At 48.4% G+C, this 27,446-nt stretch overlaps 1 protein-coding gene across 4 annotated transcripts in view; it reads right to left on the bottom strand.

Annotated features, from left to right (window-relative positions):
* The window catches only part of BCL11A (BCL11 transcription factor A), a 75,124-nt gene that overhangs the window by 12,180 nt on the left and 35,498 nt on the right, over window positions 1–27,446 (bottom strand). For 2 of the 4 annotated variants that reach the window (XM_066546034.1, XM_066546035.1), the window contains exon 3: window positions 1–1,731. This exon is cut by the window's left edge. In XM_066546034.1, the coding sequence (XP_066402131.1) occupies window positions 1–1,731 (1,731 nt within the window). The remainder of the gene's footprint in view (window positions 1,732–27,446) is intronic. The other 2 variants (XM_066546036.1, XM_066546037.1) reach the window with 2 other exon arrangements.

The following is a 27,446-nucleotide window of genomic DNA, read 5'->3' as shown; positions in this document are numbered from 1 at the left end:
CACAAGTGTCGCTGCGTCTGCCCTCTTTTGAGCTGGGCCTGCCAGGGCCCGGGCCACTAATATGGGGGGTGCTCCCTCCGCTTCCCGTGCCGCTGCGGCCTGAGATCCCTCCGTCCAGCTCGCCCGGCGGCGTGGAGAAGCGCAGGCTGCCGTTCTCCGAGGAGTGCTCGGAGGAGGAGGCGAAGGGCGATTGTCGGGAGTCGCCGAAGCTGAGGAAGGGGTCCTTCAGCTGCCGGGAGGCGGCGTAGCCCGCCAGCCACTGGGAGTAAACGTTCTCGGTGTTGGGCATGGCAGCGGCCGGCAGGTCGAACTCCTTCTCCAGCTTGATGCGTTTGGAGAAGGGGCTCAGGGAGCTGGGGCTACCCAGCAGCAGCTTTTTGGACAGGCCTCCCGAGGCAGACTCCCCCGGGGAGCAGCCCCGGCCGTTGACGGCCCCCTCGTCGATGCGGTCGGACTCGCCGGCCACCGAGTCTTCGTCGCAAGTGTCCCTGTGCACCTCGGGCTCGGGGAGGTGGCCCCGCTTGTGTTTCTCCCCCAGGACCTGGTGGAAGGCCTCGCTGAAGTGCTGCATGGAGCTCAAGACCATGCCCTGCATGACGTCCGGCATCGCCCGGCCCTCCTCGCCAGCCCGCGAGTTGTTCTCGTGGTGACGGGCCGCCTCCAGGCTCATCCCGAAGCCATAGTCCGGCCTGTCGCTCTCGTTCAAGTCCTCCTCCTCTTCCTCCTCCTCCTCCTCCTCTTCCTCCTCCTCCTCCTCCTCTTCCTCATCCCCGTTCTCAGGGATCATGTTGGGGTCATTCTCGCTCTTGAACTTGGCCACCACGGACTTGAGGGCGCTGCTGGCGCTGCCCACCAGGTCACTGGTGCCCGGCTCAGGGGAGCTGGCGGTGGAGAGCCCGTCGTCCGACTTCACTGTCATGGGGGAGGACTTGTGCATGTGGGTCTTCATGTGGCGCTTCAGCTTGCTGGCCTGCGTGCAGGCGTGGTCGCAGAGGTTGCACTTGTAGGGCTTCTCCCCCGTGTGGCTCCGGCGGTGGACCACCAGGTTGCTCTGAAACTTGAAGGTCTTCCCACAGAACTCGCAGGACTTGGACTTCATGGGGGGCTGGGAGGGAGGAGGAGCAGACTGCAGAGGCGGGAGGGGCGGCGTGGCCAGGAACGGGGGCTTGCTGCCGGGCTGGAAGGGCTGCAGCAACCTTTGCATAGGGCTGGGCCGGCTCGGGGACAAGGGTGGGCTGGAGGTGTTGCCGGCCAGCTCCCGCAGCCTCCGGGAGAAATCCATAGCGGGGGGCTCCATCGCCATGGGGTTCAGTCGCAGCACCCTGTCAAAGGCACTAGGGTGATGGGTGGCCAGAGCCATTTCTTCCGCACCCAGGCGCTCAATGCGATGCGGATCCAAATGGTGCCTCGGGGGAGGGCTAAAGAGGGGCGGCGTGGGTGGGAAACGCCCTTCTCCCAGCCCCGACGCCTCCCTCGAGACCGAGCCGGGTATTCTGAGCAGGTTAAAAGGGTTATTGTCTGCAATGTGAATCCCGTGGAGAGGTGGCTGGGAAGGGCACTCTGCACCTAGTCCTGTTGGGATACCAACCCGTGGCGTCAGGGGGCTGCCGTGCTCGCTTTCTAGGTAGATCCGTAAGCCGTGTGTGTTCTGTGCGTGCTGCAAGAGGAACCAGGCGCTGTTGAAAGGCTGTTTACAAGTCGTACACGTGTAGCTGCTGGGCTCATCTTTACCTGCAAAATAACACAACAAGCAGCGTCAATCTCCGGCCGTCCAGCGGCGGGCGAGCGCTCGCCTCCCCGCCTAACCTCCTCTCCTCCTCTGGGACACTCAGCTGGGAGCTGGGCAAGGAATATCCCAGCTCAGGGACAGGCAGGGGACATGAATGGGAAGAGGTGAGGGGCACCCACAGCAAGCACATCCACCTCCTCCCACCACGCCCAGCTCTGGGTTCAAAACTGAACCATGCTGGGAAACCATAGAATAAAACAGGCCAAGAAAAGCAAGAGATGTTAAAGTCAATCAAATCCAGCTCCAACTCAGTTGACTGAGGCTGTAGGCGCTTAAAGTATTCGTAAATAAATATGTAAATAAATATATAAATAAATACAAAATAAAGAAATTCCTTTCTGAAAAGCACTCCACACAGATCAGTTCAAAGCATCACAACTGCCAGCAAGCTGGGCATCAGCACGTTTTTAGTCTCCTCCTTATTTCGAGATTAACAATGTGTACAAAATTAAGAATCAACTTCTGCTGCTTAGCAGAGATTCACCTCTGGGGCAAGGAAAGAAATACAAATAAAAAGGGAAGGGGGGAGGAAAAAAAATCGAGCACAGGACCGGGAAAGGAGAAGACAGAGAGAGCGGCAGCTCCGCCAGGGAAAGAGCTGGAGGCCGGCCAGGAGGCCTGGCCGAGCGCCCTGCCGGAGTCGCATTATTTCTCTCGTGCTGAAAAGAAGCTGAGGATGGTAAATGCCACTTTGGCAAGTAGTGAGCTAACTCTATTTCATGATAATTTATTTTTGGAGATAACACGGACATTATAAAAGAGCAACCAACTAATAAATAACTAAACAAAAAGCCGGCTAATAATGACAGCAGAAAGCAGCCCCTTCTAATATACGGCAAAACAAGGGGGATGAATAACTTTTTGAGGGCCGCCCGCAAGGGAAGAGTGGCGTGAGATATGGCGAAGGTGAGGGTGCCTTTATTGATTACTGGGATTTTGCAAATAATTCACTTCCACCCCCCCATATGGATGCTTTTTGCTAAATGCTGGTAAACTGAAGCTAAGGTAAGGATATAAATTCATTTCCAGCCTTGTTCAGCAGTTCTCACAGAGCTGTTGTTTAGTGATATTTTAACAAATAAAAATAACATTGAGGTTAGCTGAGAGATAAGCCAGGAGCCTTCCAAGGGCATCAGCACTTGGGGTGGTACTGGCCTTCACCACATATTCCTGCCCTGACTCAACATTTACATCCCAAGGAATCTGCTCCTTAGGCATCTCTCTTGTGTAAACAGGCTGCACTGACAGTTGCCCTCATTAGGTTTCCCCTATTTGCCTAATACAAAGAAAAACAAGATTTAAAAAAAAACAAATAAGGTGAATTAGGAAAGGGAACATCACTTTATGTGCCCCCATCTTTTTTCCCATCTCACAGGGAGGAGGGGAGGAAAATGTCATGTGGGCATTTTCCTCCTCGATGATCTCAGCATACAGGACAGAACCAGGCATCTTTAAGGTCCCTTTCAACCTAAACCATTCTGTGATCCTGAGACCCAGCACTGGCTGTACTGCTCCATCCCAGCTTCCCTCCCTGCCTCCCGGCTCTGCCGCTATTCTACGTTTGGCCTGAGAAGCTGAATCAGGCAAGAAAAGAGCCTCAGTCATCTACAGCAGGCATTTAACACTTTAATCACTTTAAAAGCCCTTGGAATAATATTTAATGTTTCACTCTGAAGCCTGCGTTGGAATAAAATGCACTGTTGTGTTTAGTATGTGCCAGGCATGTGAGCACAGATAAATACTTAAATCTGCTGAAATTAGAGTGAAATTCAATTGGACTTTCATATTCCTATGCTCGTTTGTGAGCTTGGGGAGGGAGAAAAAAATTATCTTGCTTCATCATATTGAAGTGGATGTTTTTAACACCACGGTAGGAGCTAACAACGAAACACTACCTTGCCTCTCTACCTTATAGATCAGGTCAGAGAAAATAGCATTTTATCTTATAATGAGGATACAACATCGAGCGTTTGCTACCACATTTTAGTATTCCCATCAACTAGATATTCTAGATCATAAGGGCAGCTCGTGTAATCATAATGTCAATGAGAAGGGCTGTTACGACTGAGACTAAAGATTACATGGAAAAAGCTGCTTTGAAACTGGTAATTATTACCAGTCCACTAATAGTAAATGATGCATTACAGTTTCACCGTATAATCTGTATTTCACTCAGCTCCTGCCAGAGCGGCCTTATTATATTACAGTGCTCACAAATTCTAAATTCCTAAGCTACAGTCATCAATAAATGTGTTACTTGCCATAATTTGCAAATTTACTTTGTTCATAACATCTTTGACTGTTATAAAGACTGGAATTGATTTCCTGCGTAGCAAAATTAGGGCTACATTGACTTAGTGGAGTGTAAAATGTAAGATTATTCTTCATGTGCTTGCCTGAAAAACAAGTTTTCAATTCACTGTCCTTGTTTGGTAATCAAGATAATAATTTACATTTTAAATCATGTTTATGTACAAAACTTCCCTAAACAACCCACCATTTTCAAGGGAGGCAAAAAAACAATGGAGCGAAACAGTTAAAATCCACCAGCCATTTGTCTCCACCTCCTGCTCCGAAGAGACATGATTTCTAATTTGTCTATTAGTGCTTGATTAATTATGAAGGCTATTGACTGACCATATCACCACCTAGAGATACGTTCCAGTCTGATGCAGCCTTGCCAAACTGCAAAAATTATGGCACTAATCCACAGCAACAAGACGGGTCCTTAGACTGCCGTGGCAATCCCTGGGCTGGGAAGGGACTCGCCCTCCCTTGCTCCCATCCCACCACCACCATGGGCTTTTTGGGACACCATTTGGGTCCCCTCTAGAGTCAGACCCAAAGGCCATATGCACTGATGTCTCCTTACTGTGCGGGCCAGGCCCAGCTAACACATCTGGACCACAGGCAAGCGAGGCGGGTCTGTGAGGTGGTGCTGGCCAAGGACAGACCTGGAGAAGGTCCCATAGGGCTCTTTGTGCCTCACCATCCACCAGGACAATGTGATGGGATTTGTCATCCACTGTGATGCCACTGGGGCTTTCAGCTGACTTCCAGGAGTCCGGAGTCACTGCTGAACCTCCTTGGCCACAGCAGTGGGGCTGGAGCTCACATCCTGGAGCTGGAGCTCACATCCTTGGCTACTTCTCAATTCAGGAATTTGAGGCTGAAAGGGACCCCCAGCTCTCACCCTCTAACCCTCCCTGCGACCAACACTGTCTTTCAGTAAAGCACAACCCCCTCCAGCCCTGCAAAGCATAGGGCAGAGCACAAAATCCCAGTGAGATCTACTCAAACCAGCTCAGCAGACAGGGAAAGCACCCACTGCTTGCCACCACAGTCACAGACGGATGTTGGGATCCACCTGAACTTCTCTAGCTCTAACCTCTACCTGTTCTCTTTATATTTTGAGGCTTTTTGTGGTTGAAACACTGAAAAGCTCTTGGTACACGATGGGCTCCTCACACACACCACAGTGTTCTTTGTGAAACGGAGGCACACTTCAAAATCCAGTTATTTTTCTGTCCTGAGGCCACCCTCCACTACCCAAGGACCACCCTCACCTTTCTCATCCTGGCATCATGCTGGGAAGGACCTGATTTTCCTCTTAGCTTCCCACAAGGCTGATACCTTCCAGGGTACTGCACCCAGCTCTGTAAGCACAGCCCTGATTCCACTCTTCCAGCCCAGGGCCACATGAGGCTGGACTTGATACACGTCCTTCCTGACAGTTTCCAGACCAGTCCATTAACCTGCCCCTCTTGCTCTGCACCTACCTCTGCTTTACCCACAAAGCCAATCAACCAGAACTGCATATTCATTTCTAATCAGCCACAAAGCACTAAGCACCACTGAGGCCCCCACCAGCATGTGCTGAGCTCTCCAGCTAAAGCCCCACATCCCCCAGTCTGTTGGCCAGCTCTGCATCACCTGTGCCAGCAGAACCACCCAGTGCTCTGCTGTCTTCCCATAAGCAATGCCACAGTGCTGTGCAGTCTATTTCATCCACATTTATCAACCAAAGTTGTCATCCAGAAGAATGAAACCAGGTTTATTTGACAAGATCCATATTCCATAAATCTAGGCTGAGTGGCATGAATTATGTTTCTATCCTTTAATTCTTTATCAATTGAATTTCACGTTGATTCTTCCACTAATTTGCCCAGAAGAGATAAGCAAAGTGTTGCCAACTCTCTCACCTTACCCTGACCAGCTCTTGACAGCATTTTCCCAGTTCATAAGCTTTCTTAAAACCAGCATCACAGGTTAACTTTTCAGGGTTCCTTGGGTGCAACTTTTCAGGGCCTTTTATTCAAAAATATCTCTCTCCATTGAAGAAGAAATATTTTTTTCTCTGCTCATATCCTCCCTGACTACTAATGAGCTAGAAAAAAACATCATCACCCACCTTATGACACAGAAACATAACATGGCTGCTCTCCAGGTCTACAGCAGAAATATTTATCAAAAATTTCTACCTTACTGCCTCTTCTATTTATCCCTTCCTTCTTCTCCAGGATCCTGAGAAGCTCTCTCTCTCCTCCTCTCCCCACTGGTGCCAGGCACAAGTTTTCCTTACCCGCCATGGTTTCTCACTGCGATTGATTCCTATCCATTTCCCATTTTTTTTTAATTGTCGTATATTGATTTTTCTAATATCTAATTGCTGTTCTCATCTCACCACTGAAGCGAGTGAAGTGGGTTTTGGACTGGGGCCAAAGTTGCCCTCTCCTTCCTGGACAGCTCATCAACTCTTTACAAATAGCTTCCAATTACCATTCGCATTTTTGTGTGTACATTTTCCTCCCAGTCAATTTTACTGCTCATTTTCTTCCTACTTTGGAAATTACCCCTGTAGGAGAATTACATGGGGATACCATGACCCAAATACAAAACTGGGGCCAAGATGACACCTGACTGGCCTCACTCACTGAAGCATCAACCACCATTACGTTTTTATTCCTTCTCTACATCCAGGATGGCAAAAGACCAGTGATGAGGCACAGCATTTCACTAAAGCACAAATGTCCAGTGTTTCTCAAGTTATTGGCTCCTGCTTTAAAAAAAAAAAAAAAAGGCAGCAGAACAGCTCTAGCCTGCCATGCCCCCAGAAGAAGTGACTTAACCAGTGACACACGAGTGACAGATTTAGCTTCTGATCCGCAAAATGTTAACAAATGAGTGGGATGGATATTGGCATTTGAGTGCCTTTGAGGGCAGTTGGCACAATTACTCAGTAAAATATGAAGAGATAGCTGCATTCAGCATTAAGGGGCTTTTTTTATATTAAGGAAAAGCTGGTGCTTCTGGTGCTGTGCTCACAGATACACCCAGCACGCTCCGAGAGTCCGAGCTGGAGCAAGCCAACACTTCCAGGCACAATAGAGATGGCTCAGAGCAAGAACCACAGCCATCTCCACAGCCACCAGCAGCAAAGCCAGACAAGATGCTGGGGAGAAGACCAGCTGGGAGGAGAAGCTGTCAGCTAGATGCCACTGCTGGGAGGGAAAAAAAAAAAAAAAATTAAAAAAGCCTTTCTGGAGCTAGGCATGCAAGTTCAGGCACTGCCAAGTGAGTAATGGAATAATCTGCATGTGTGTGCCAATGTGCTTTGGAAGAGCTTCCTTAGTTTCTCAAAAGTCAGGGCTGGATCCAGGAAAGCTGCTTGCTGGACACAGCACACGCAGCATCCTCTGGGTGCACCTAACCAGGCCCACAGCACAGGATGCTGTGTGGGGAAGGAGCCCCTGCTTTAGGAGCAGGATATTAAACACAAGGTGTGTTCTACCCCAGGGCACTGCAGGAGCTGCACACAAACACGGAGCATTAGAGGCACCCAGTTTTCCCAGTGTTTTCCCAAACAATCCATCAGCAGTGGATTGTGGCTGTGCCTGTGCCAATGGTGGGTGCAAGGATTCCATTCACAGCTGCAGATTTGCTCCCTCAGAGAAATCCCCGTGCCAGAGAAATCTCCAAGAAATCTCCAAGCAGGATGTGGCCCTGGCTGCTTGGACCAGCCCCTGTTCTCCACAGCATCCCTCCCCGGTGGCCTTGCTCCTGTGTTCTCCCTCACCTTCCCAAGACACCTGCAGGTGTAAGCAAAGCCAAGGCTACCTGCACCCACAGGGCACATTAACACCTTCCTCTATCCAACAGCAAGGACAGAAGTTAAAGCATCCTCCTCCCTCTCTTCTGCTCGCCACCAAACAATCGTGGGAGGAACAGCCCGAGCCAAACCCAGGAACTTCTTTATTCAGCTTTAATGTCAACTGACTGCTTGATTTTTGGACTGATAAATTCAGAGTTGTTATGGTATTTAAAGGGGGGAAGGAAAAAAAATTGAGTTAATTGTTACCACTTGTACTTGATTCAGTTCTCCATCTGGCTTGTCAAATATCTCTTTTTTTTTTTTTTTTTTTTTTCCCTCCTCTCTCTCTCATTTGGAAATCCACACTGCTGAGTTTCCTTTCAACTGCAAACTAGTGAGGTGAAACAGTTGGGACAGAGGAAGGGAGATAAGCGGGTCCTGCTCCATTCCTGCAGCAGCCACTTCTCCCTCAGTAAGGAAGAGCTGCTTTGGCATGACTCACCTTTTCCTGGTGGCACCAGCTCACAAGGGAAACTGTAACAACTGTCCAAACGTATTTTTTTTCCTTCTTGCACTAATTCCTCCTCCTGATCCTCTGGATTGCAAAAGGCCCGTGATTAACCTGGTCTGTCATTAACCAGTCCTAAGCAGCTGCTGGCACTGGGAGCATCAGCACTGTCACTGCTGCTCTCATAATACCCAGAATAACACTAAATAACAGCAGGAGCTGCAGTTGTGTACAACAAATGCTCTCTAACCTTTTCTCTTTATCATGAGAGGAACCAGGTTAAGAAACAGTGAAAAAGGAAAATATCCCCAAGAATCTGAAGGAAGTAGTGTTGCTTGAAAAACAAGAAATACCATGGCTGTTCTGCCTTTGAAAATAAAGTTCTGCAAACCAAGTCCACGCTGTTTATGCAAAGACCTGGTGGAGTCCTGGGACCAGCTTAGTCATGGAAAAGTCAAAAAATCCAGAAGAAATTTTGCTTTGCAGGACTCTCAACACCCCATCTGCCATCTCTACTGGATTTTCTTTACTGTAACTCATTGATAAAAGGTATTTCTGAAATTGATATTCAATACTGAGATTGATATATCAATATTGATATTTATATTCCTGAAAATAATTATTCTGCTTGCAAATTCAGATTTCCTGAAACCATATTAATAAAACTGGGAAAACACTTTCCAAACCAACTATGAGTAACACCATTTTTTCATTACACCTTCTTTAAAAACCCTTTTTAAGGAAGAATCAGGCCAAAACATTAATGCCGTTGGCTCCTCAAACTTCAAAAAGAAATCCAAGCCCCAGCAATAATAAAACAGCAGCTGGCATTGCTTTGCCAGTCAAAGATTTAGACTGGAGTGAGGAACTCCAAGAATTCCCCATTTTCTCTCGAAGCCAAACTTTCCTTGGGTTTTACAGCACTGCTCAAGTTCCCATAAAGCAGAAGTTTTTTGGGCCTGAGGAAACAGCGGGTGGGAAGGGGTGGCACCAGGGAGACCAGTTCCTGCCTGGAGAAGAAATGGGTATTTATTTCATGGGTAACCACCTTGGTCGTAGCCTCAACATTACTCATTCTTCTTACCAGAACCAAAGTCGACACACTTAGATTCCCACCCCAAAAAATGCTGTTCATTAGCAACAAGCAACAAAACACATGGTTTGTCGGAGCCTCAACGGGGTGCTGGGGTCCCGTGGCCTGACCTCAGCGTCTGTCACCATTTTCAAGGCAATGATGATTTGGCCACCAAGAAAATCTGCTTCCAGCTCCAACTTGGCAAGTAAGGTATCAGCCTGCGACTGATTTTGTGCTTTTTTAAAACCTAAGGGGGGTGGAAATCTGTCGCGCCTTGATTAGCGAGGAACAGAAGAAACCTGCCACGGGAAAACAATGCTGTGCCTGAAATTCAGCTCTGAGGGAGTTCTAGAAGAAAGCCCTCAAGCAAAGACGACCTGGTCACGTGCACACGTGCACCCTATGCGCTAATGCTACGGGGTGGGGAAAGAGAGGCAATGCAGAGCTCAGCACCACGTGGGAAGCAGCTCCAGGAACTACAAACACCAGTGCTGGGACCTAAAGGGTGAACTATGCAGTGTTTTCAGCCCTGCAGGAGGAACTCTCCACTGATACCACCACACATCTCAAAGAACATCCTTAGTCAAGTAACCAGCATCCCAGATGCCATTCTTGGCAGCGTTCAAGGCCTGGTTAGATGGGCATTGAGCAACCTGGTCTAGTGGAAAGTGGTTCTGCCCACGGCAGAGGGGCTGGAACTGGATAGCCCTTAGGGTCCCTTCGACCCCAACCATCCTGTGTTTCTGCCATGCACAATCTTCCCCACATGCCTGTCCCTGACTGCCTCTTCCAGGCACAGGCATAGGGATTGTGAAAGATTTAAACAGGAGTGGCATCACTGGAGTGACACCCTCTAAATCAGCTCCTCTGGACTTACCTGGCACCAGGTGTGTCCCCTGCTGGAAGGTCCACCTGGACCTTGCACCAAGGACTAAGCCTCGTCTAAGCCCTGCCACAAAAAGGGCATCAAAGCCTTTCCACAGCCTCACCTGATTACCCAGCAAACAGTACCTGGCTCCAACAGTCCATAATTATGCATTTACCCAGTGGCTGCTGGGGACAATCAAGTCAATAATTCACTTTTTAAATGCAGTGTTGTAATTACACAGCTACAAAGAGCTTCCAAATCATTTCATTCACTCATACACCTACGCAATGAATTGTTCCCCTTTCTACTGCTTTCTCCCTGGCCGGCGGCATCCGAGTGAAAGGCAGAGCACGCTTCAGAAAGTTTCTTGCCCAGGAGGAGAAGGAGATGCTCTAGCACAACATCTGGGATCACCACTGGTGTGGGGCAGGGGGTGTTTCTCCCTGTCTGTACTGGTTTTGGCACTGCTCAGCGGTGCAGCCAGCACCCAGCACAGGCGAGGGTGAGCGCTGGATGCTGCTCTGCAATGCACATGGTGCACTCAGTATCTCTTACACAGAGACTCCCAGACCAACACCAGGACACTGCTTTCCTGGGAACACTGCTAATGCCTGCTGACCTGATTAGTGCTGCAGGACCTTGCTGGAGGCTGCGGCGGCTCTGCCGCACGAGGCACTCCTGGAGAGCTGCAATGTGCTTCTAAATGGCTGAGCCCCATCCCAGCGGGAAAGTGCGGCTGGCACCTTCCCACTGCTGCTCAGCAGCAGGGACACTGCTGCCAGAGCACGGCTGGGCCATCAAGTCCCTTCACCACCCATGGCCTTTTGCTGTATTTCTGCTGGTTTTTCCCATCTCAGTGTCTCTATTCGATGCACCTGACTCTGCAAAGCCACATGTATTTACACCACCACCTTGAAGAGATATGGTGGTCCCTGAGAGCCCCTCCTGGCCCTCTCCATCAGCCACACATCACCAATGTCCCCTTCCCCAGCAAGTCAGTGGCTGAGGACCTCCTTGGAAGCTTTATTCTACCAGCTCCTTCCCAAAACAGATCCTCTTCAAACTCTCCTCTTTCCCAGCCTTCTCCTTTGGCTCGCTTTCCTCTCACTTCCAAATGAATGATATTTAGCCAGCAGCAAACCATCCTGACAAAGTGGGTCAGGGGAACTGCAGCTTCCCCCAAATGACACCTCCACCTGCAAATCATCTGCCAGGAAGGCAAAGGTTTATTCTGTCCCTGAGCAAGTTCAATGTCACCATGGAGTTGCAAGCACAGCAAGTGCTGAACCAGATCCTACAACGTTTAGTTTCATAACTTGCACAAGCAAGTATTAGTAGAATCAATAAATTATATATTTCTTTTTCCCATCTCTGCTTTGCAAATAGGACCAAAAGGTGTCGTAAAGTTGTCGGGTCTTCTCTGGTTTATCCTGTCTCCTCTCCATCGCTGAGATATCCTTGAAGTTGAAAATGATATAATACTCTGAATATCTGGAGTTTGGAAGGATGTAAGACTTGCAAGAATTGCTACAGCTTTATTGCATTCTCGGGGCACAGAGAGTATTTACCACACATACATCAAGTCAAGGAATGCAAAAAGGGCATGCGGAAATTTGGCGCTCCGAGCTCAGGAGCTGAAACTCCCAGAAAGGCAGATACAGAATGGATCTCCTTATTTATAGATTTGCAGATGAAATCCAAAAAAACCAGCCCTCCCCCCTCCGAAAAAAACCAAAAACATAAAAAAACCCAAAAAAACCCAAACCCCCCCCCCCTCCAAAAAAAAACCCAAAAAAAACCCAACAAAAAACCAACCAACCCCACCTCCCTCTTTTATGTCAGTAAGGCTGATTCAATTTCCAGGCTTGCAAGGTCTCTTCTCGCCGAGTATTACCCGACCCCAATAACACGCGCCGTTCCAAGGTTAAGATCCGTTTCCTTACAATAATGCAGAAAGCTGTTGTTTCAGTCGTGGCTGCAGAATTCAGCTTTGAAGGACAGGTTAGTACCACACTACATTTAACTGAATTCAGTTCATCTGATTATACAGTGCCTTGCTTTCTGGAATATGTAATCATCTCTTTCTGATGACATTTTAAATATCCAACTAGACAAATAATTGCAGCAATAATTGATAGCTGAGTCAAGCTGGAAGATTATTGATTGGCACAGTACCCGCTGAAACAAATGTTCATCTTTCAAACATTACAGTGAAGATGCTTAAATCTAACTTTTGCTGATAAATGATAAAAATTTGATTTACTGATAAAACCACTGGAATAGAAGATGCACTTCAGGATTTGATCACCTGAGGAAATTTTTTCAAAGAAAAATTAGGCTGTGGGATTTATATTCTATTTCACATGAATAATTGCCAAGATATGGATAAGCCGTTGGAACATAAACACACGTGGAGGCGTCTATAAGAGTTGCTGATTAACTCTCTACCTTCCTGAATGGAATTTATCTGTTCCCAATCACTGTTTAGGTGGGAGTTTATCCTGCTGCCTTGCCAAGGATGCATCAACGGGTCTCATTACCAGCGGCAGGAGTTACGTGTCAGAAAAGATCCCCTACTCGTTTTCCCAGCAGCTCGAAGCCCTCAGTTTAAATGTGCAAAACCTAACTCTGCTGAATGAATGCAGCTGAAAGGAGGGTTCAATCTCATCGTCCATGGTGTAAATCAGAAGCATCACCACCCAAATCTGTGGCACCACGGAACAGCAGCAAGGGGAAAGTCAAAACCAGGTGCATTTCCAAACTGGCTCCCTATCTTAAAGCTGAAATAAAACCACTCTTCAGCTGCTATTACACCGGGCCTGCTTAAATATGGGCTTCCTTCTAATTAGGAAATTCCAGACCCTGCAGCACTACCTATACATCAGGGGGGAGAGAGAGGGGGAATTTCTGAAACTTACTGATTAGAAAGCAGAGTGAGTGGCCACAGAGAATCGCACACGGGGAAAGGCAGGCAATGAGCTGCCTAGTTAGGGTAGAGGAGCTGTCGCAAGGCAGAAGCCTGAAATTAAGGAAGAGCGCCAGAATATTTGAGCAGGGAACAAAGAGCATAAATTCCAGAGTAAGAGATGAAAAATGCACTGAAACGTTTTGAAACGGAGCCATTAGGAGCTGATTGAGTCTCAGAGCTACTGTTAAAAATCAGCCGCTTGTTAGATGCGCCGATCAGCTGAGCCCTGACACTTATGGCGTACGAGGGGGCTTGTCGAGTGGCTTGGCTCTAATTTAGAGATCCTCAGTTAATTAGAAAGCCCTCAGATTTTCTGCAAATGCAGGTCGCTATCGACAGCCCGTGCTTTTGATGCTTTCTGGGTGACAGCTGCCGGACTGACCTTTCCAGGGCTGGCAGGGCTGCCCAGACCCTTGCCATGCCGGGGAATTCAATCACAGCCGCCGGCACTACCGGGAAGTTACAAGTAAGGTTATCCTGCTCCTAGATGTCATTTCCTTCTCTGAAACAAGCCCTGGTGAAATCTGCATCTGCTTAATGCTATAAATAGCTCCAGTGTTGAATTATTATTATTTTTTTCTCCCTGACAAGTGGATGTCACAGCCAGTCCAGAACTTCGGGGTGGGAGTTTATCAAAGGTGGCACCAGCAGGGTCTGGGAGAGGGGAATTGCTTTATGGGGGACAATCTGCTTGCATCCATCCACAACGGCAGGAGAGAAACCACCTTTTGAGATTTCATTTCCCCAATACCTGTGGCTGCAGAGGATGGAGCCCCTGCCCAGGGGACGGCACGTCCCCAGCTTCCCTTAGCACCCAGCATGCCCCATTCCATGGGGACGCCTTTCCCAACCACATGCAAGGTCTGGTGATGCTCTCCAGAGTGGAAACCACTGATAACACCTCATGCAGGGCAAACAGCAACACAGGCAATGACTGAACAAAACAGGGCTTGTTTGGAAATGCATAGAAACGCGTGGAAGTTACAGTGACAACCCAAAGGCAAGATGACAGACCCGCAGTCACACAGGGAGTTGGCGGCAGACGCTAGAAAATTAACTCTCAGGAACTGTCTAGCATTGGCAGGGAAATGAATGAGATGATCTAAGAGATATTTTCCACCTCTAATAGGATTTGATGATGATTTTGCATAGGCTTTTGTGCTAGCCTGGCACTTGATAAAGGCATGGTGTCTCTTTTCAACCCACATGCAAGGGAGAGATTAATAAGTTGCAAACTCGGCCCACCTCGGCTATAAATGGTTCCTGTGCCCATAGGGGGAAAAAAATCCAAGCTATGACTGAAAAAAGCCCCAGTGAACTGTGTGCAGTTAGTGCTTTCACACCCAAATCTTCAGTTATTAAGAGATTTGGAGAGAAAAATTGTCCTCCAGCATCCAAAAAGCCATCAATTGTAGCCAGATGGGCAAGAATCCACAAAAACCGTGTCCAGTTAAGAAGCACTGGATTGAGACCTTTCCAGGGAGAGCCTTCTCGGGCCTGTGGGAGGCATGGAGTGATGAGATGGCTCCAACATATCCTGCAGGAGAAGGGGGCAGAGCTGCTGCACTCATGAGGGACGTCCTGGCATGGACATTTTTGCCCACCCATAGCCTCAGACTAGCAGAGACCTGAGGACTGGCCTTGGAGGATGCATTAAGATGGCACTGATGGTAAAGAACTAAATGAAAGCCAGGGTTTTTAAGCATACAAAACAGATTGTATAGAAGCCTAGTTTTCAGCAATATATGCATTTTCTTACAGGAAAATACAATTAAATGTTTTAACTGCCAGCACTTAGACACCAATACAACCTTCAGAAAAACCCCCATACCCTCACCTGATCAAGCAAACAACTTCCCATGCAGGCTACATGGTCATATGATAATATCCTTCCTTATTCCAGGGACTGTTTCACTGTTATTTTTCAGCAGAAAAATTTGTGGATCCAGGCCATGGTCTTCAGCATCCCTGGGACTAAACGAAGCCTTGATGCTGTCTAACCCTTGTGCTGGGCCAAATGAATGCAGCTGAATGAGCCACTCTCCTGCTCTTCATCCATGAGTCTTCCTCTTCTGACTCTTCACAAGGAGGGTGGGATCTCCATCACCCATCTGCTGATGGCAGCCCACACGTGCTGCTGTACATTCAGGTGCACAGGAGGACACTGTGACCTGCCAGCAGCACCTCTACATCCACACAGCCAGGACAACCCACCTGGGAGCCACATGCTGGCATCACTTCCCTTGCTGCCAGCACACAGAGCAGCCCTGCTTTTTGGGAAAACCAGCCCACAGGGCCAAAGATGGACAACCGGATCCATCCATGCATGGCTGACCACAGAATTTTGTCTGCAGCCAGAGCTTCAGGTTCAGGGCTGCTGCTGTTTGCACTGCAGCCGGGTCCAGCAGCCACCACGGGGGACCAGAACCCCTCAAGAGCACAGCCCTGCACCCAGAGATAACAAAATGACAGTTCCTGCCCCTGGAGCTGGCAGCTATCACCATCACTATTGTAACCTGGTGAGAAGGGCTGCCAGTTTAAACAGGCACTGCCTCCACGCCAACGCTCCCCACTCCACGCATTTAAGAGCGCTGAATATTTCAGCAGGTGAGCAGCAGAAGTAGCAATCCTCCCATCTGCTGCCACGTCTCAGAGCACTTCTGAAAAGCCACAGAGGCCCATTCGTGGTTGGAGTAAAAGAAATTGGTGTAATGTAGTAAGCAATAATATTAAAAGTATTAACAGCAAGATGTTGCACTTAAGTCCCAGGAAATCCACGTGCTTTGCAATGGTCATTAATGCCATGAAGGCTGTACAGGGAGTAGAAGAGTTGCTCATTCCATCCACTGACCTCTGGGTCCTCATTTTCCTGGGGATGGGAGCACTTTCTAACAAAGCACACAGCTCATACTTGCCACCTCTGTCTGTGCCTGACACCCTGCACTTCCCAAAACAGGGTGCTGGATGTGGTGGGGATGGGCAGCAGCTGCACAGAAGATGTGCAAGTCCTTGAGTCATCACTTTACCTGAACATGTTATCAGAAAACACCCCATCCAGGGGCAGGCTGGGAGATGGCCATATACACAACAGGTCTGAAATTGCCATCAGCTTCACCTCGATCCTTTTCTGATGTCCTTGGCCATCCAGTTAAGATCTGACAGCATTTAAAGATGACAGTGCCTGAGGTAATGGGACAATGCCATAACAGGATTACAGGAAATGTGAAAGAAAGGACATACGTACGTAATGTCATTTAGGTAATGTCATCTATGAACAGTTTTGCTGCAATTTTTGCTGACAAAGAAGTCGGTCTCACTTATACAATTCCTTTAAACTCTATTATTGCTGTAAATAAGTTTACTTCTTCCTGAAAGAAAGCTTTTTAGAAAGCATAGTCACAAATATTTTGTCCAACTTTCTGCTCTGAGGCAGGGTACCCTGGGGGAAAGAAGTCACAAAGCAGCAAGAGCAGGATGAGACAGCAAGATCGAAGGACTCCCCGCCACTGCCGACCCCGCTGCAGAGCACCCAGACTTCATAAGATCCTCCCAATTAATTTCCACCCAGCCATTTCCTCCCCGCGCCCTTTTTTCCATCAGTATTCCCTTTCAGTCCCACCGCAGCTGCCCCCGAAACAGCTTCCTCATTGTCCCCCACCAGAAGTGGTGTATGTGTGCCAAGCAACTGACCGCAAACAAAAGCTTGTTTGACCAACGCTTGTTCCGAAACAAAACCCCGGCTGGAGAAGGAAATCCAGCAAAGGAGGGGGGATTGATGCTGGGACAATTTGGAAGGCGAGCCCAGGGCGACTCACATTCTTGCCAGACAATGGTGTCTGGCCTCTCCATTCACCGCCTGCCTCGCACCCCTCCCCAAAAAGTCCCCCCTAAAAGCCATGTTTATTATATAGTCTGATAAGCAGGGGAGATGCCGTTAAATTGAGCCCGCGACACTCTCGCGCTGCCTGCGGCGGCTCGGGGACACGGGGCGCACAACAGCAGATCCCTCTAAGGGGACTTGGAGAAGGGTTTCTGGAACTGAACTCATTGCTAGGCAATGCTGCAAGGAGCTGGTTCCTTCTAGATGGGACGGTGAAGTTCATGACCAAGGGTGTGTCTGTGAACTCCCTCCGTGTTACCCTGCACTGGGGAATGTTGGCTTGCTCTTGTTTCTTCTCATCTCCCCAGCCTTGCCTTAGGTGACTCCTTCCCCTGAGCAGCTGTTGAGAGATGGCCAAGCCTTTGCCCCCTGCACATCTGCCTGCCACTGGCATGGGAAAATACTGATTAGAGGAAACACCCTGGCTGGGCAGGCTGCCCCCTCCCTTGATAAGTACGGTTGGAAACCACAGGAGTTGCACAGGCTGGCTTGGGAGCCGTGTGCCGGCCCGACCATCTTATCCGTTAATAAACAGACACTGGGGTCCTGCTGGCGTTGAGCAACGCCGACATCTGCCCGCTGAGGCAACGCCTGGGGCAGCAGCTGGCTCTGCGGGCTTTGCTGTGGGCTCCCTGTGGGCTTTTGTGGGGCAGCATCCCACCACCTGTCTGTCTGTCTGTCCACTCGGGCACGTGTCACTACTAGAAGATGCTCAGAGTAAAGAGAGATATGTTAAAAATCCTCACGAAGTCGTGATCATCAGCCCTTGAATGGCACATCCCAGACTGCTGGTCACCCAGCTGTGCCCAGAGCACACCTCATCACCTCCTGAGATTGAGAAACCAGCCAGTGCAGCTCCAGCCCTTCCCCTGCACCTGCACTCCAGTCAGCACCTCGGCAGAGGGAAAGCTTTTGCTGTGATTAAAGGCCATCTTCTAAAGCAGGTTTGCCATTTCAGTGCTGAGGCTGCTCACAACGTTCAGTCAGTACCTGGATGTTTGCAAGCAGGTGCACACAGCTTTGATTTCTGCCCTGCACAAGGGCAGGTGCTGTAAGATGCTATCTGTGGGACAGTCTGCAGGGACCAGCCACAGAGCCGAGGGCTGACCTTGGTACTGGTTTAGAGAGTGACAAATTTACAGTCCCAATCCTGAGGCAAACTGCTGGGCCCTCGCTTTTGGAATAGGATGTGCACGTCTGGACCCTGCCCACCTTCCAGCTTTGCTGCTGCTTAAGCTCTCAGCTTCACAGAGATCCTGCCACCACTGAGATTCCACAGCCTTGGATGACACCAAAATAGGAGCCAAGGAAGCACCCTTGATGCAGCTCCTTACCCCCTTCAGTAGGATGTGGGTGACCAGGATCAGAGCAGATTGCAAACAGTTGCAGTACATGGGCCCCTTCCACCACATATCCCACATTTTTAAGCTGTTTGAAGCAATTCTGCTTCAAACTTTTCCATCTCCTCTAAAGCTGAGCTTTTAAAAGCCCTCCAAAGTGGTGTGTCCCTAGAGGCACTTCTGGCCTCATGGTGAGGATGTCCCATGCCACTGTGTCCATCCAGAGAGCTACTGGCACTAGAGAAAACAGCAAGGGGCACAGGTAACCGCTACAAAACCTGCCTGCTCCACCTATGCTGCCTGTGAGACACCAAACAGAATCTCCAGCTATACATCGAGCAATACACTACACAGACTCCTTTTTGGGGCTGTGACATTAATAATGCTGCCTTAAAGTTGCCCTGAGCACTTTACTGTTTCCATCTGCCTCTGAAGTTGGGATGCTGCAGTGGCAGAGCACATCCCTGCTGGAAACTAAAGGAGAGGCTGCCAGGGAAACCCATGCAGCCCTTCCAAGCCTAACAGGCATTTTTAATGCCTACTACTTTCAGAAAACCAGCCCTAATTGTTCCTATCCTGCTAAAGTTCCTCTGAGCACAGCACTGCCCCACAAGAGCTCAAATAGCTGCATGGAAGGAGGGGTGTGCCCCACTGCACCCACTGCAGCCGGGCTCAGCAGCAATGCAGCAGCCAAGTGAGACAACTCAGACACAAGGTTTGCAGGTCCAAGTTCAGGAATGGGGCTACTCCTTTCAGAACATGGGCAGAAAACCAGGGTTAATGCCCTTGTTATCTGGCTAAGCACATTGCTGTGCTGGGCATGGCCTGCCCAGTGATACTGGCCAAGCAGAGGTGCTGCAGCACTGGGAGCTCAAGGAGTCCCAGTGAATTAACCAGCCACCATGGAAAACCTGGCTTTATTCCTTACCACAAACATCAGGAGGTGATGTTTTCCTCTCCAAGTCACTTGATCCTTCCCCTGCATGCAGCTCACCTATCCAAGCCAGAGTGTTGCAGCAGCAGAGGGGCTCACCACAGCCAGGGATGTGGAGGGAGCAGCCCCATGGCTCTGCTCTCCCTGAACAGCACCACATCCCAGGTGATGGGCTGACACAAGCTGCTGAGCCTGACACTGCTCTGACACTGCTCCAGGAGGCCAGAGCTGAGGCACACATGACTCATTTATAAATTATATACTAAAATTATATACTACTTCTTTTTGTATTCAAATACTGTCAAGCAGAAATTCCGCAGCAATTTGCTCTGTGCCTTTGATCATGGGATTGCTCCTCTTCTTTCCTTGGGGAAAAACATGCCCTAAAAACAAACAAATGCTGCACTGGAAGTAAAGAGCCCACTCCTTTGAAACCTCTGGAGAGACACTTAAAGCTGTTAGAAGACACACACTCATCCCCCAAAACCAAGGCTATCCCAAACTGTGATGCTGAAGGACACCAGGAGGCCCTCAGCAACCCCAGACTGTGGTTTCACAACCTTGCAAATATTTTCCTAGCTCCTAATCTTACCATTAAGTGGAACAGGACAGGCAATCACTATCAGCATGTGAAAACACAAGGCTTTCTCTGCCAGGGCTGGGGCAGCTACTGATGTATTCCAACCCTGCTCCAGAACAGACACTGCCTTCCACTGACAGCGCTCAATTTATTCCCGTCACTTTGGTGAAGCCTCCAGCTTTCCCTACCACTGACTCAAACTCTTGTTGGTTTTGTAGATCTGGAATAATCCCTTTGGCCTCATGGCAGCAAGCAGTGTGAACCCTGCCTGCATATATCCGATCTGAAGTGGAATTGAAGTCTCGTTGTCAAATTCTATTCCAGAGCGCCACTAGGATCCTGAAATCCTGTGGCTCCAAGAAAGCTTTAAGAAAAAACACAAATCTAGTGCAGAACTCGATCAAAACATCAGCAATGCCTGGATATCTACCTATGGGGATATTTGGACTAATTTCCAGCAGAAAGGCACAAGGTGAGTTTTCCTCCACACCTATCCAAATCCATCTACACCTGCACATTAGCTACTAAAACCTCTTAATCCCTCCTTCTGGGTGACAACTGTCATTTTCCTATATGGGGCCTGACGTGACATTTGCATCAACAGGAAGCCTCCAACCATCAGCTGCAGACTTGGGATCAGACCCTCTGTGAGTGACCCTGGGAAGGAGCAGCATTCCAGGACAAGGTGGGAGTTTGCAGCCTGGAATAGAAATACCTCTCTAAAACAGAGGGGTTAGTCTCCATCACCCTTTGCTCTGAGCTCCTTCAGCCCACAGTCTCAATCCACAGCTGCTCAGAGTCAGCCCTGTGCCACGGAATTGCATGAATTCAGTGCTAAGCCTGAACTAACTGAGCCATCAGGCTCTCACGGAGCTGATCAGCTGGGGCTGGGTGCTGCAGGGGCTCAGCACGTTCCCTGCTCCCGTTGTGGCCGTGACGCGGCTCCAGCCGGCTCCGGGAGGCAGCGCAGCTCGCCCGTGTCCGCTGGCAAAACCAACGGCAGCCTCGTAAGAAGCACGCCTCGGAAAGCCTGGAAACCTGACAGCTTTTTGTGCTGTAATAATGCAATCCAAAAGACTATCGGGATTGTATAAATATTTGTACAGACACTTATCGCTGCAGCAGTCAGATACTCGGGCCCCCTGCATCAGCTGATCGGCTTAAAGTCCTCGCCGCCTCTGCTAAACCAAAACCGTGCAAGCCCGGCATCGCCATCCCCACAGCGGAACAGAAAACCTCTGTTTATATAAATAGTGTCCAGCCTCTACCCTCCCTACTTGCTGGGCGGTTTTCAGCAAAATAAAAAGTGGGATCGGATTCCCAGCCCACTAAAAAAGAACAGGAGCAGGATGTATGTTTTAGCCAAGGAATTAATTCATTATTATTAATACAATGAGCGCTCGCAAGGAAATGTTTGTACTTTGCCACCGTAATTAAATATTCTCACTCATGAAGCTCTCAGCCTTCAGAAATTAGTATTGCATTTTATAGTCCAGTTCAGGGTTCTTTTAATAAGAAAATACTTTCACACTGAATTTTTCATTTTCTGCTGGCACGGGAAGGCAAAAGAAGGTCTCTGAACATCCATGCCCATTTGCCTTTCTGAACAATCTCAAATACTTTTTTTTCAGTGGCACTGAGTTTTCAAAATGAGAAGTCCTCTGTCCTTTTTGCCCCAGGACAAGCTCAATCTTGGTGAATAAAATGGGCCCCATCACTGTGGGTGCCTCGCTCTGCACTTCTGCTGCTGCTATTCCCATCCCTGTGAGCTAAACCACCAGTCTCTTTATGAGCGGGTACCTGTGCAAGGCTTGTGAGGAAAACTCACTCAAAGAAAGGACTCTCCACAGCACAAGGACTGCAACACCTCACCCAAGTGAAGGGCTGGTTTCTAATCCCTTTACTCAAGGTCTGTTTGCTCCAGCCAGCTGCTCACAGAAAACACGCAGCAGAATCCAGCCCTCTGTCTCAGTGAAATGGGTCAAAGACACGTAGGATTACCACTAATTTGGAAAGAAAGCACCCAAGACATAATGTAATTCCACCACCAGATTTTATCACTCTTACTCACAATGAGCAAATACCAGGGGAATCACTGAGCAGAGAGCTCAGAAGGAAACCAGACCCAGCTCCTCCCTGCTGGAGCCAACCAGAGCCACTGCCACAGGCAGGCAGCCCCAGCTCCCCACCTGGGAGCCAGCCACCAGAGCAGGTGAGCCTCACCTGCCTCACCCTGCCCACTAAAGAAGAAAGCACTGGAGCTCGGGTTCAGGGATTTAATTTCTCCTCTTTGCCCTCGGATGGACGCGTGCGATCGCTCCGTTTTGCCATCGCTGATTTAGCTAATGCTCAGCTCCAGCAGGAAACATCTTACTCTGAAGATCTGATGATTGCCCCAGCAATCAGTTGTTCAAATAGTTGAAAATTAAGACTATTGCACAAGAAGTAAATTAAGTAATTTTCTACCCTCCTAGGGTCTCCCAAGTCTATCAGATTTCCCACAACTGGAATGTCATGATGCCTCATTACTGTAAAGAAAATACAGCTCTGTGAGTCCTTTAAGTGGCCTACCCTCAAAGACTCAGGGAAAAAAGATCTTAAAAACACAGATCCCACTGCAAATGTAACAGAAGACCATCAACAGAGCTACTTTATCGACTCCTGTGCTCAAGTCTCAAAGCCTGGGCTACATAAAACCTCAAAAGAGTGTTTGCAGCTGTTCTCTACCACACCAACTCTGTCACCTGAGACAAAAACTGAGACAAAACCAACTTTGGTTTTGTTTGCAAGGATAGCAGCAGAATCAGGGCTGAAAAAGATGCCCTCCAACCCAAAAAGACTGCAATCTGATCCTAAAACAGGTACCACTTCAGCATCCTTAATACAGCAGTCTGACATCTTGGTCCCCTTCCTAAAAAAGGCAGCTTTTAGGCCGTGATTATTTTTAAATAAGCATTTTGAACTGAGCCTGAAAACACTCCCACTGCAATGCCATGGGATGCTCTGTTAGCTTTAGTCATTAAAACAAGCCTTCAGCATGGGGATGGTGCTGTGCTGCTTCCCAACGCTCCCTGGATCCCTTCCACCCTGGCTGCAGCATCACGGAGAGGTTTTGTTCCCAAGCCCAAACAAGCTGGAATCATTCCCAAGCATTCAGAAACCTTGAGCCCAGCAATAAGCACTCAGAATTACAGTAATCACCTGGTGGAGGCCACTCTAACTTCAGTTTTATGTTGTGACTTTCATTGAAAGTCCTCTGATTTGGAGTATATATATTTTTTTTTTTTGCAGAACAAACTAAGACCTAGTTGGTCTTAAGCCAGAGATGAGCCTTTGTAAGATGAAAATATAGAAATCAGTCACTTATTTTCAGCTAAAAGGAGAGGAGATGAGAAAACCCCACTGGTAAGAGCTTTTGAAGACAGTTAGTCACAAGTTACCAAAGGAGGGGACAAATAGCCACCCCATATTCAAGTGCAGATCAGGCCCTCAAAGAATCATCACTTTATAGACTGGTGGGGAAAGAAAGGGGGAAAGAAAGCAAATGCTATTAACACAGTTAAATATTTTATACTATGTGCATCAAAGCCTGTCCAGCAATACCTTTGTGCTGTGTTTTTTCAGCAGAACCTGACCCACAAGGCCAAACCACAAAGGTCCATCAAGACACACAGGGAATCCTCCTTTGATCCAAAAAACGGAGAAGAAACTGGAGCTTTTGCCAAGACACAGCCATGACTGCCAAAAATGCCAGATTCACTGGAGGCACCTCAACTTGAGGAACCCATATTTCAATGTTACTCATGCTTTGGCAAGGGGCTGAAAGCACACATCAACCCTTCAAGAGCAGGGAAAAAAACCCACACCTCAGTTGACCATCCCAACCCAGATAAACACCAGGGAAGAGAGGCTTCAAGCTCCCACACACAAGTGTGTGCACAAACCAGATGGAAAGATCCCTGTGCCGAGCCTGAAGCATTTTTCCTGGCTTGTATGGGATACAAGAGCCTGAGAAATGCCAGGGGCCTGCTTGCCACCAGCATAATTCCAAACACTTCCCACTGCCCGGGTGTTTAGGCCTTGCATATCCCCCCTCTTCCTCCTCCATCCCTCCTGGCATGCAGGCACCCAAAAGGAGATCACCCACCATGAATGCTGCACCAGCTGTGACTCTCCTCTGGTTACACCTTATCTACCCTTGAGCTCTGATAAAAATCCACCTGTGACCTCCTACTCATTTTTATTTAGATTACTTTTTGCTTTTGAAAACTCGCTCAGCTCTCGGGATCCTAGAAGAGATGTGCAAAAAGCCCAGCCCCACTCCCACGAGAAATGCCATGATTTTAGCATTTTGCTTGGAAATGGGTGCATGCAAAAGGCAATGGTGGTGTAAGGAAAACCAAAGAGTGCCAGAGCAGTTCCTCCCATCCTCTCCCAACCACTGCTATTCTTGGGCACCATCAAACCAAAGGAATTTTCCCTTTCCCTCCCCTGACAATGCGTTATTTGTACATGTTTACGCTGAGGATTAAATCCTCATCCGGGCTGGAGAGCGCGGCTCATTCACAGCTTCTGCTCTTCAATGGAGCCTCCCCTGAGCTGCCTTTCCAGGGCTCTTTAGCAGCTCCCTGCACAGGGAAGGCAGCCCACGGCCAGAACCCACAGGTACAATCCAGTACAGCAGCTGGCAGACTTGGGAAATTGCTCCGTGCACAACCACAGGGACTTGGTTTCGGCAGGACAAACACCTTCTCCACCCACGGTGGCTAACACAGGACTCGCCCCTCATCTCTCCATTGGGACTCACTCCCTTATCTCCCCATCAGGACTCAGAGATGTTGTTTCCTGATCCCATCATCCTGGATCAGGCCATGAATCCTCCTAACCAGGTAACTCCCCACGGAAAGGGACACTCACAGAGGTTCCCAACAGCCAGGATGGGGCCCAAACCCCAAGCAATGGCAAGCACAGCGGTCATAGTGAAATATCCCACTTCTGCCTCAAAAACACTCAGTGGAGTTTCATTTCCCTGCCAGCAGGCTTGAATAACATTTTAAATGCCAAGATTTATATGCAGACACTTATAAATGTATTCCATTATAGCCTTTACAAAACTACATTTCAACCTAAACATTCAATTAATGTAATTAAATTGCTACCTGGCGGTATTATCTAATTTCACTTCGGATCTGTGCTATTGAAAAGCATGTGTCTTTAGCACTCCGACTGGCAAGACATGTGATAAACAGACCTATAAACATGTTGGCTCAACCGAGCTGTTTAAAAATAAATTAGCAAACTATAAAAATAAACAGTAACATACATATGTACTCAATTATGAACTAACTCTAATTTTTGTTCTGAAATACTGTCTTTGACCTTAGTCATAAACAAGCACTATTAAAAAAACATAATATCTCAACAGACAGAAGGGCAGGGATTAAATGCTCATCGCACGCGGCAGAATGCAAAATAAGGGATGAAAAGAAAGAAGAGAAGAAAGAGAAAGCTGGGAGGGAGGGGGAGCTCACCCTTTATTAAATGCAGCAACCTATACCCACTGCAAGCGTTTATGTTGATTAAAGCTGCTTGGATTCAAGACAAAAAAGTTAAAACCTACTGAAGTGCATATGGAGGAAAACCTTGTAAGGTTCAGCGGGAGGGAAATACCTTTTTAGCTTGCGTGGGAGGGAGGGAGGGCAGTGCGGGTCTCACAGAGCCACCCATGGCCTTCAGCTGTCCAGGTGCAAACCCTGCTACTGTCTTGCAGGAATGCAAGAACATATGGCAGAAAGGTGGGAAGCGCACCGCGGCCGAGGGGGAAAACAAACAAACAGATTTTCTGAAGGCTGCAGAGCAGCATCCAGACCACGCTTTTGCCATTAACCCAGAGCTCCCGTAAGGAAAGAACGAGGCACTGCGCTACAACTGCCAGCACTATTCTGTTTCCTCCTGGAAGGAAGAAGGAGGGAAGTGTTGTACTCAAAAGGCACATTTCGCACCCAGGGCTGAGATTTTCAAGGCTTTCAGGCTACACAGGGGGCACCAATGACTCTCCCCATAGCAGAACCCAAGCCCATGTGGGCAAAACCTCACAACAAACCCAAAATCAACAGCAGAAGTAGTTGAGCAGCTACTAAGCTCATCCATGGAGAACCAACCTAGGACACCGACTGCCGTCAGGCTGTCTCCCCAAAAATCCTGTACAAATAAACAAGAGGAGGCAACTCATGTTTGTCAAGAGATGGGCCCAGGAGCAGGCAGAGAGAGGAGGGTGGAAGAGAGGCCTTGCCCAGGGCCAGCTCCCTGCCTGCACTGGGACACAGAGACTCAGCCCCGCAGCCACAAGGCACCTTTCTCAAGGGATGCAACAGGAAGGGTCCATAGGAGACACCAGGAGCACACATCTCTTTTTTTATCCTTTTTTTTTCCCCAATGATCTCCACATTGGCAGAAGCTGGATGCCAGAGAGCTCCATGCACTGGAGGAAACACCAACTGGATGGTCAAAGAGGGAGACAAGAATGGCTGTGATGGGTCTCAAGGGTGAGTCAGGAAGACCAAACAGCTTAAATCACTTCCAGCCATCAGAATTGGCACATGCTGCTCCTGGGTGGGATGGAGCCAATGACCTCTCCTCCACAGTCCTCAACGCTGTGAAAAAACCCAAAAGGATTTACCTTAATTTCTGGGGCAAATATTTCTGGTGACTACACGGACCCTCCTTTTTTTTTCTTTCCTGTTTTTTTTTTCCTTTTTTTTTTCTGTTTTGCTGTTGTTGTTGTTGTTTTAGTTCTTCCAATAAATGTCTACCCTTCCCTTAAGCAACATCTGGATGCTGGCACCCAGGAATGACCATGAAGGATCAGTCAAATGTCAACCAGCAAAAGCACCAGCACAGCTCAGAGCTGCTCTTAGACTGGTGACTTTTCCATGATCCAGCAGCAGGAACAACCCACACACCTGGAATGACCGGCCCTCAATGTTACACTCATGTTTCAGTCCGTGCCACAGCTATCCCCTCACTCTTCTTCCAGAGCTGGCTATCTCAAACACATTGTAAGAGCAAAATTAAAATAACAGGTCCTCTCCAGACTATCTGGTCCTTTCCTCTTTCTCTGGCAAAAAACTTGAAACCCAGCTGTGTGCCAAGGCCACGTCCCCAGCCCAGAGCATACCATGACCACGAAGTAATGACAGTAAAAAATTGCAATTAAAGCAACAAACCAGTTTAAAAACAAATGCCATTTTCTGCCCATCCTCCCTGCTTTGTTACCAATAAAAAACACTTACAGCCACTATTCATGCAGACATAAAGTGCTAATGGCTACCTGTTAACATGTTTCATCACGCCAACATTTTTGCTCTGATTTTGACAGTTCCCTTTTTGTTATTTTAAGCTAAGGGAGTGCTA

The sequence above is a fragment of the Molothrus aeneus genome, chromosome 3 (assembly GCF_037042795.1).
Source record: "Molothrus aeneus isolate 106 chromosome 3, BPBGC_Maene_1.0, whole genome shotgun sequence".
NCBI classification, from domain to species: domain Eukaryota; kingdom Metazoa; phylum Chordata; class Aves; order Passeriformes; family Icteridae; genus Molothrus; species Molothrus aeneus.
This window is presented reverse-complemented; position numbering and strand designations above follow the sequence as displayed.